This window comes from Scyliorhinus torazame, chromosome 5 (assembly GCF_047496885.1).
Source record: "Scyliorhinus torazame isolate Kashiwa2021f chromosome 5, sScyTor2.1, whole genome shotgun sequence".
Taxonomy (NCBI): Eukaryota; Metazoa; Chordata; class Chondrichthyes; order Carcharhiniformes; family Scyliorhinidae; genus Scyliorhinus; species Scyliorhinus torazame.
In genome coordinates, this window is record NC_092711.1 from 132460605 (window position 1) to 132470879 (window position 10275).

General features: G+C 54.9%; 1 protein-coding gene across 1 annotated transcript in view; it reads left to right on the top strand.

The window, feature by feature from the left end:
* Positions 1–10275, top strand: part of LOC140419812 (telomerase protein component 1-like) — a 53879-nt gene that overhangs the window by 41417 nt on the left and 2187 nt on the right. The window contains exons 10-13 of the mRNA XM_072503826.1: positions 384–563; positions 779–871; positions 1905–2038; positions 5134–5294. Of these exons, the coding sequence (XP_072359927.1) occupies positions 384–563; positions 779–871; positions 1905–2038; positions 5134–5173 (447 nt within the window). The 3' untranslated portion in view covers positions 5174–5294. The remainder of the gene's footprint in view (positions 1–383; positions 564–778; positions 872–1904; positions 2039–5133; positions 5295–10275) is intronic.

Consider the following 10275-nt stretch of genomic DNA (forward strand, 5'->3'; position numbering starts at 1 on the left):
ATGTCGTGGCCTTCGCCTCTCTGATTGCACGGCGGTGAATTTTACTGGAGTGGCGGTCGGCATCGCCACTGCGGGTAGCGGCTTGGTTGGGTGACCTGTACGACTTCCTGTGGTTAGAGAAGATAAAGTATGAGTTCAGGGGCTCTGCAGAGGGGTTTGAGAAAAGGTGGGGGATGTTTGTGACCGTATTTGAGGAGCTGTTTGTCGTTGAGCGGGGGTGGATATAGGGAGAAAGTCTGTACAGACTCTATGGTTGTTGGCTGGGAAGTATGTTTCCCGGGTATTAATTTGCTGTAACCTGTTTTGATACATGTATTTTATTGCAAACATGTAAAATAAATAGAAGTCTTAGCGAATGAGCTGCTGCCCCATTCTACTTCCAGCGCGTGACACTGGTGCTGAGCGTGACGGCGGAATCGCCGCTGCACTCCGCCCTGGCCAGGCGCAAGGAGTCCATCAAGGTCCTCCTTGGCCCGCTGGAGCCACTCGACAGATCGGAGATCGTGCGGAGGAGTCTGGCTGTCTACGGGAAAAAGCTGGAGGAGTCGGCCTTCAACAACCAGGTAAGAGTGGGTTGAGGACTGAAACGGAATCACTCTCACGTCGTGTTGGGGGGGCGGGGGGGGTAGGGTAGCGGGGTCACCCTTGGGATTCCTCCACGGCGGCAGCACTGGCCGTCAAATGGAAGCACCGCTCCGGGGTTTTTCTGTGATGTGGAATGCTTTTGGGAAGTCCGGTGCTGGATAAGGTGCTATATGAATGCTTTTCCTCCCTTCAGATGAGGCAGCTGGTCATGAAGAAGGAATCTCACAATCCTCTCTTCCTGAAGCTGGCGAGCGAGGAGCTGAGGGAGTTTGGCATCTTCGAGAAGGTGAGTGTTGCTGGTCTTGGTGGCCTTTCACCTCGGGTGGGTGTATCTGACCTTTCACCTCTAACCCCCCCCGGGTGGGCCTGTGTGTCACCTCTGCTCCCAGGTTGTCTGTGTGAACTTTCACACCTCCCATTCGGCCTGTGCTGTCCCCCTTTGGGAAGGAAGTCTGCCGTCCTTGCCAGGTCTGGCCTACGTGTGACTCCAGGCCTACAGCTACGTGGTCGACCCTTAACAGCACCTCTGAAATGAAGTGGGAAGTCACTCCTGTCGAGCATAATTAGGATTGGGCAACAGATACTGGCCTTGCCAGCAATACCCCACATCTCATGAAAGAATATTACAATGGTGGCCACACATGCCTGCATGATGGCTTTTATAAGATGGCAACTGCACATGTCTGCACATTGCCCCCTATAAAGATGGTGGGCATGCAAGTCTGAATGTTGCCCCTGATAAAGACGGTGGGCGTGCATGTTTTCATGTTGCCCCCGATAAAGATGGTCACCGCACATTTTTGCATATTGCCCCCAATAAAGATGGCAGACACACATGCCTGCATGTTGGCCCCCTATAAAGATGGGGTCCGTGCATGTGTGCACATTGTCCCCTGTAAAGACGACAGCACCATATGCCTGCACATTGCCTTGTTAAATATGGAAGCCACGCATGCTTGGATGTTGCCACCTCTAAAGATGTTTACCAGGAACAAGAGGTTTGGTCACGCTGAGCAGGGGCCGGCGAGGGCGGCAGTAGGATCGCTGTCCAATACCCATTCTGTTCCTGGGGGGGCGGGGGCGGGGGGGGGGGGGGGCGGGGAGGGGGGGGGGGGGGCGGGGGGCGGGGGGGGGGGGGTTGTCCAGGCTTGTCCGCGGGCTTTCTCTCGGTGTCACTCAGAGCAACCTTTCTGCCTTGTCACTCGATCGGTCCTGAAAGGTCCTGTTATGTGCTCCATCCCCACTCGGTCCTTCTCCCACATTTGACCCACTCATCACCCCGATTTCGTTGTTTGATTTCACCCAACCCCCTCCCGCAGGTGTCTGATCAGATCCGCGCTCTGCCGGCGACACTGTCCTTGTTGATCCAGCACGCCCTTGGGTGCCTGGAGGAGGAGCACGGAGCGGAAAATGGTGACCCTCGCCCTCAGTGCACTGAGCGCCAGCGTGAAAGGTAAGGATCAACATATCACAGCGAGGAGAAACAGGAGGAAGTCACTCGAGAGCTGTTGAGCCTGTTCCACCAGTCAGTCAGGACAGGTACAGCACGGGGTTAGATTAAGAACATAAGAACATAAGAACTAGGAGCAGGAGTAGGCCATCTGGCCACTCGAGCCTGCTCCGCCATTCAATGAGATCATGGCTGACCTTTGTGGACACAGCTCCACCTCTCCGGCCCGTACACCATATCCCCGAATCCCTTTATTCTTTAGAAAGGCATCTATCTTTTTCTTAACGTTTAAAGAAGGAGCCTCAACTGCTTCACTGGGCAAGGAATTCAGAGATTCACAACCCTTTGGGTGAAGAAGTTCCTCCTACACTCCGTCCTAAATCTACCTCCCCTTATTTTGAGGCTATGCCCCCTAGTTCTGCTTTCACCCGCCAGTGGAAACAACCTGCCCGCATCTATCCTATCTATTCCCTTCATAATTAAGGGAGAGTAAAGCTCCCTCTACACTGTCCCCATCAAACACTCCCAGGACAGGTACAGCACGGGGTTAGATACAGAGTAAAGCTCCCTCTACACTGTCCCCATCAAACACTCCCAGGACACGTACAGCACGGGGTTAGATACAGAGTAAAGCTCCCTCTACACTGTCCCCATCAAACACTCCCAGGATAGGTACAGCACGGGGTTAGATACAGAGTAAAGCTCCCTCTATACTGTCCCCCACCAAACACTCCCAGGACAGGTACAGCACGGGGTTAGATACAGAGTAAAGCTCCCTCTACACTGTCCGCATCAAACACTCCCAGGACAGGTACAGCACGGGGTTAGATACAGAGTAAAGCTCCCTCTACACTGTCCCCCATCAAACACTCCTAGGACAGGTACAGCACGGGGTTAGATACAGAGTAAAGCTCCCTCTACACTGTCCCCATCACAAACACTCCCAGGACAGGTACAGCACGGGGTTAGATACAGAGTAAAGCTCCCTCTTCACTGTCCCCATCAAACACTCCCAGGACAGGTACAGCACGGGGTTAGATACAGAGTAAAGCTCCTCTACACTGTCCCCATCAAACACTCCCAGGACAGGTACAGCACGGGGTTAGATACAGAGTAAAGCTCCCTCTACACTGTCCCCCATCAAACACTCCCAGGACAGGTACAGCATGGGGTTAGATACAGAGTAAAGCTCCCTCTACACTGTCCCCATCAAACACTCCCAGGACAGCTACAGCACGGGGTTAGATACAGAGTACAGCTCCCTCTACACTGTCCCCATCAAACACTCCCAGGGACAGGTACACCATGGGGTTAGATACAGAGTAAATCTCCCTCTACACTGTCCCCATCAAACACTACCAGGACAGGTACAGCACGGGGTTCGATACAGAGTAAAGCTCCCTCTACACTATCCCCATCAAACACTCCCAGGACAGGTACCGCACGGGGTTAGATACAGAGTAAGCTCCCTCTACACTGTCCCCATCAAACACTCCCAGGACAGGTAAAGCATGGGGTTAGATACAGAGTAAAGCTCCCTCTACACTGTCCCCATCAAACACTCCCAGGACAGGTACAGCACGGGGTTAGATACAGAGTAAAGCTCCCTCTACACTGTCCCCATCAAACACTCCCAGGACAGGTACAGCAGTGGGTTAGATACAGAGTAAAGCTCCCTCTACACTGTCCCCATCAAACACTCCCAGGACAGATACAACACAGGGTTAGATACAGAGTAAAGCTCCCTCTACACTGTCCCCATCAAACACTCCCAGGACAGGTACAGCACGGGGTTAGATACAGAGTAAAGCTCCCTCTACACTGTCCCCATCAAACACTCCCCAGGACAGGTACAGCACTGGGTTAGATACAGAGTAAAGCTCCCTCTACACTGTCCCCATCAAACACTCCCAGGACAGCTACAGCACGGGGTTAGATACAGAGTAAAGCTCCCTCTACACTGTCCCCATCAAACACTCCCAGGACAGGTACAGCACGGGGTTAGATACAGAGTAAAGCTCACTCTACACTGTCCCCATCAAACACTCCCAGGACAGGTACAACACGGGGTTAGATACAGAGTAAAGCTCCCTCTTCACACTGTCCCCATCAAACACTCCCAGGACAGGTACAGCACGGGGTTAGATACAGAGTAAAGCTCCCTCTACACTGTCCCCATCAAACACTCCCAGGACAGGTACAGCACGGGGTTAGATACAGAGTAAAGCTCACTCTACACTGTCCCCATCACACATTCCCAGGACAGGTACAGCAGTGGGTTAGATACAGAGTAAAGCTCCCTCTACACTGTCCCCATCAAACATTCCCAGGAACAGGTATAGCACGGGGTTAGATACAGAGTAAAGCTCCGTCTACACTGTCCCCATCAAACACTCCCAGGACAGGTACAGCACAGGGTTAGATACAGAGTAAAGCTCCCTCTACACTGTCCCCATCAAACACTCCCAGGACAGGTACAGCACGGGGTTAGATACAGAGTAAAGCTCCCTCTACACTGTCCCCATCAAACACTCCCAGGACAAGGTACAGCACGGGGTTAGATACAGAGTAAAGCTCCCTCTACACTGTCCCCATCAAACACTCCCAGGACAGGTACAGCACGGGGTTAGATACAGAGTAAAGCTCCCTCTGCACTGTCCCATCAAACACTCCCAGGACAGGTACAGCACGGGGTTAGATACAGAGTAAAGCTCCCCTCTACACTGTCCCCATCAAACACTCCCAGGACAGGTACAGCACGGGTTAGATACAGAGTAAAGCTCCCTCTACACTGTCCCCATCAAACACTCCCAGGACAGGTACAGCACGGGGTTAGATACAGAGTAAAGCTCCCTCTGCACTGTTCCACCCCAGCTCCCTCTCAGTGAAGTGACCTTGATCCTGGTGTCCGGAGTTGGGTTTGATTTCAGGTGCCCACGGATGTCAGGTCTATACACCTTGCACCCCCAACCCCCACACCTGAAGACACCCACTCGTTTTGCCTTCTGTCGAGTGAATTGTGCGAAGCAGCAGCTGGAGTGAAAATAAGTTCCAGAGAGCATCGATCGTATGTTCTGTATTACCTTCCTTTGAATCAGGCTTGCGGGAGAGAGATCTTTACACCATTCTGTGCGCTAGAAGGGGCTTGAGGGCAGGAGTCATCCCGCTGTCGTGGGAGGAAAGTGATGGAAGAGACCGTGAAACCGAGCCGGCCTGTCCCCATGGCGACCTTCGTACGGTTGATGCGGAGCCTCCAATGGTAAGGAAATTGTTCTTCACACAGTGGGGGAGGGGCAGGATTAAGAATTGCTTCTGGAGCAGGTGGGGAAGTTGAAGAAGGGAGGGGGCAGTGGGGCTGCGGGGGATTACTCCTTCCGCGAGGAGAGCACGGCGCCATAGAAATGGTGGCGAGTCGCTAAAATGAACATTGGTCCCCTTGGAGGGTGAGAAATACGGAAATGGCGGGTGTAGCGCACAAAGACTCCCGAGAGACGAATAGAGGTGAAGTCGATGAGGCTTTATTAAGCGTGACTCGTTCCCCGCAGTTCAGCAACAGACTGGAGCTGCGGGGAGAACTCCTGGTTCTTCTACTCCGCCTTCAGGGCGGAGCTAGAGATCAACAGCCAACCAGGAACCGGGATCTGTCAGCCAATGACATCACGGCTTCACAGTCCCACATGACCCCTAATGCATACTACCACATTCACCACCTTGTTAAAAATGAACCTGGCGGGGTGGTGCTTCGCATGGTGGTAGGGGTTTACAAGGCTGGTCCTGGGCTATGTCATTACAGTGCCCCTACACTGGGCTATGTACAGAGTTTTTTGTTTTAAACTATTAACGGTATTCGTAAGAGGGAAAAGGAAAAAAAAAAACATTCTCGTTAAAGTCCACAACATTGTAGTGTTACACCGATGCCACGAGTCGGGCGGGCGGTCTGGTCGTCCTTGTCGATCGCCTCAGCCCCGGTGGTGGTGGTGCTTGTTCCAGTGTTGTCTCCTCCGGGAGCTTTACGGTTTCTGCTTCAGCTTCACTTCTGGTCGGACCTGGGAGGAGGACCGATCCTCCCGGGAAGGGGGCTGTCCGCGGGGGTGCGCCGGTGGCAGGGAGGGGGTGATTGGTGTCGAGGGGGGTGTGTGTGTTGCCGGCGGGCGCCAGATCTCGCAGGGAGACCGTTGTCCTGTCGGCCGTCGGGGTACTCCACACAGGCGTACTGCGGGTTCGCGTGGGAGGAGGTGAACCCTCTCGACAACGGGTCCGACTTGTGCGCCCGCACATGTTTTCGGAGCAGGATGGGTCCTGGGGCCGCCAGCCAGGTCGGCAGCGACGTTCCAGAGGAGGACTTCCTGGGGAAGACAAGGAGGCGCTCATGAGGCGTTTGGTTAGTGGTGGTACATAGTAGCGACCGGATGGAGTGGAGGGCGTCCGGGAGGACCTCCTGCCACCGTGAAACTGGGAGATCCCTGGGGCCGTAGGGCCAGTAGGACGGTCTTCCAGACCGGGCCGTTCTCCCTCTCTACTTGCCCGTTCCCCCGGGGGTTGTAGCTAGTTCGTCCTGCTCGAGGCTATACCCTTGCTGAGCAGGAAACAGGCGCAGCTCGTCACTCATGAAGGAGGACCCCCTGTCGCTCATGGACGTATGCGGGGCAACCGAACAGTGTGAATATGGTGCTAAGGGCTTTAATGACTGTGGCCGCTGTCATGTCAGGGCAGGGGATGGCGAAGGGGAAACTGGAGTACTCGTCCACCACGTTCAGGAAGTATGTGTTGCGGTCGGTGGAGGGGAGGGGCCCTTTGAAATCCAGACTGAGGCGTTCAAAGGGACGGGAAGCCTTGATCAGGTGTGCACTATCCGGCTGAAAAAATGCGGGTTTGCACTCTGCGCAGATGTGGCAGTTCCTTGTGACTGTACGGACCTCCTCCGCGGAGTAGGGGAGGTTGCGGGACTTTATAAAATGGTAGAACCGAGTGACCCCCGGGTGGCAGAGGTCCTCGTGGAGGGTTTGGAGACGGTTAATTTGTGCGTTGGCACATGTGCCGCGGGATAGGGCATCGGACTGCTCGTTCAGCTTTCCGGGACGATACAAGATCTCATAGTTGAAGGTGGAGATCTCGATCCTCACCTTAAGATCTTGTCATTTTTAATTTTGCCCGCTGTGCATTATCGAACATGAAAGCTACCGACGCGTTGGTCAGTGAGGAGAGTGAATCTCCTGCCGGCCAGGTAATGCCTCCAATGTCGCACAGCTTCCACTATGGCTTGGGCTTCCTTTTCCACTGAGGAGTGGCGGATTTCTGAGGCGTGGAGGGTCCGGGAGAAAAAGGCCACGGGTCTGCCCGCTTGTGGTTAAGGGTGGCCGCTAGAGCTACATCGGAGGCGTCGCTCTCGACCTGGGAAGGGGAAGGACTCGTCGATGGCGCGCATCGTGGCCTTTGCGATATCCGCTTTGATGCGGCTGAAGGCCCTGGCAAGCCTCTGTCGACAGAGGGAAGGGTCGTGGTCTGTATTAGGGGGCGGGGCCTTGTCTGCGTACTGGGGGACCCACTGGGCGTAGTATGAAAAAAACCCCAGGCAGCGTTTTAGGGCTTTTGAGCAGTGCGGGAGGGGAAATTCCATGAGGGGGCGCATACGTTCGGGGTCGGGGCCTATTATCCCATTGCGCACTACATATCCAAGGTGCTCGCCGGTTTGTGCTAAAAACGCACTTGTCCTCGTTGTACGTGAGGTTCAAGGCTTTAGCGGTCTGGAGGAAATTTTGGAGATGGCGTCAGTGGTCCTGCTGATCGTGGCCGCAGATGGTTACGTTGTCGAGATACGGGAACGTGGCCTGCAACCCGTGTTGATCAACCATTCGGTCCATCTCCCGTTGGAAGACCGAGACCCCGTTGTGACGCCAAATGGGACCCTTAGGAAGTGGTATAATCGCCCGTCTGCCTCGAAGGCTGTGTACTTGCGGTCACTTGGGCGGATGGGGAGCTGATGGTAGGCGGACTTGAGGTCCACGGTGGAGAAGACCTTATATTGGGCAATCCGATTGACCATGTCGGATATGCGGGGGAGAGGGTACGCATCTACCTGCGTTGTACCTGTTGATGGTCTGGCTATAGTCTATGACCATCCTTTGCTTCTCCCCTGTCTTTACTACTACCACCTGCTCTCTCCAGGGGGGGACTATTGCTGGCCTGGATTATGCCTTCCTTCAGTAGCCGCTGGACTTCGGACCGAATAAAATGTCCGATCCTGGGCGCTGTACCGTCTGCTCCTAGTGGCGACGGGTTTGCAATCCGGGGTGAGGGTTTGCAAACACGGATGGGGGCTCAACCTTGAGGGTGCGAGGCCGCAGATAGTGAGTGGGGGTATTGGGCCTCCGAATTGGAAAGTTAGGCTCTGCAGATTGCACTGGAAGTCTAATCCCAGTAATGTGGGCGCGCAGAGTTGGGGAAGGATGTAGAGCCTGTAGTTTTTTAACCTCCCTCCCTTGCACCGTTAGGGTCACTATGCAGAAGCCTTTGATCTGTACGGAGTGGGATCCTGCAGCTAGGGAAATCTTTTGCACACTGGGACGGATGGTCAAAAAACAGCGTCTTACCGTGTCGGGGTGGATGAAGCTTTCTGTGCTCCCGGAGTCGACCAGGCATGGTGTCTTGTGTCCGTTGATCAGCACCGTTGTTGTCGTCGTCCTGGAGCATCTGGGGCCGTGCTTGGTCCAGCGTCATTGAGGCCAGACGTGGTCGTAGTGCTTCAGCGTCTTCCTCGAACCCCGTAGAGGCGTCTATGCTGGGGTCCATTGTTGCCGTCCAAGATGGCGGCGGGGGGTGAACAAAATGGCCGCCCCCATGCATCGCACAAGGCTGGGGGTCACAAGATGGCGGTTGGGGGTGGACAAAATGGCTGCCCCCATGCGTCGCGCAGGGCTGGGGGGGTCCCAAGATGGCGGCGCCCCTCCTCCCCTCATGGTGGCCGGGACCAAAATGGCGGTGCCTGCGGGTCGCACATGGGGCGCTGGGGGGGTTGGGGAGCGTTTGGAACGCGCAGGACTCCTCCTTCTCCGGGGACAGCGGCGACCCCCCGGGACCGGCAGCACAGCTGCGAAATGGCCCTTTTTCCCGCAGCTCTTGCTTTTCTCAGCTTTTGTCGCGACGGGGGTCCACTGAGCCCAAGGGGCTGCCGCGCGGTCGGGGCCGTAGGCGCGGGCGTTTCGTGCGGCCACATCTAGTGAGGCTGCAAGGGCCCGTGCCTCTGAGTGTCCTAGCGACTCTTTTTCTAAAAGTCTTTGGCGGATTTGGGGAGAGTTCATACCAGCCACAAACGCATCGCGAATTAACATGTCCGTGTGTTCAATCGCGTTTACCGGCGGGCAGCTGCAGGCTCGTCCCAAAATTAGCAGCGCGGCGTAGAATTTGTCTAGCGATTCTCCGGGACTTTGCCGTCTCGTTGCGAGTTGGTAGCGTGCGTAGATCTGGTTCACTGGGCGAACATAGATGCTCTTTGTGCTGCGAACGCCGTCTGGAAATCCTCTGCGTCTTCTATGAGAGGGTAAATTTCCGGGCTTACCCTCGAGTGCAGGACCTGTAGTTTCTGGTCTTCTGTGACCCGGCCGGGGGCCGTTCTGAGGTATGCTTCGAAACCAGTCTGCCAGTGTTTTAAAACTGCTGCTGAGTTCACTGCGTGGGGGCTGATCCTCAGGCATTCCGGGACGATCCTGAGCTCCATAGTCCTTTAAGCACGCTTAATAAATTGTAGCGCACAAAGACTCCCGAGAGACGAATAGAGGTGAAGTCGATGAGGCTTTATTAAGCGTGACTCGTTCCCCGCAGTCAGCAACAGGACTGGAGCTGCGGGGAGAATTCCTGGTTCTTATACTCCGCCTTCAGGGCGGAGCTAGAGATCAACAGCCAACCAGGAACCGGGATCTGTCAGCCAATGACATCACGGCTTCACAGTCCCACATGACCCCTAATGCATACTACCACAGCGGGGAATTTGCCCAAGTACACAGGCAGTCATCGGACATGCGACACAGTTGGTTCATGGAAACCATGTTGTACGTTGAAACGTCTTAAGTCACAACCCAGCTTCCCCAAGAGAACGATGTCATAGATGAGGAATTGGTTCCTGAGCCAAGGTCGTAGATCACTCGCGGAGCGCCCAGTGGTGTTTAAATACTCTCAACTCTTGTCTTCTCGAATCACTGAGGTGACTGTCGATGCCTTCACGCCTTAGCACGAGTTCCTCAGTT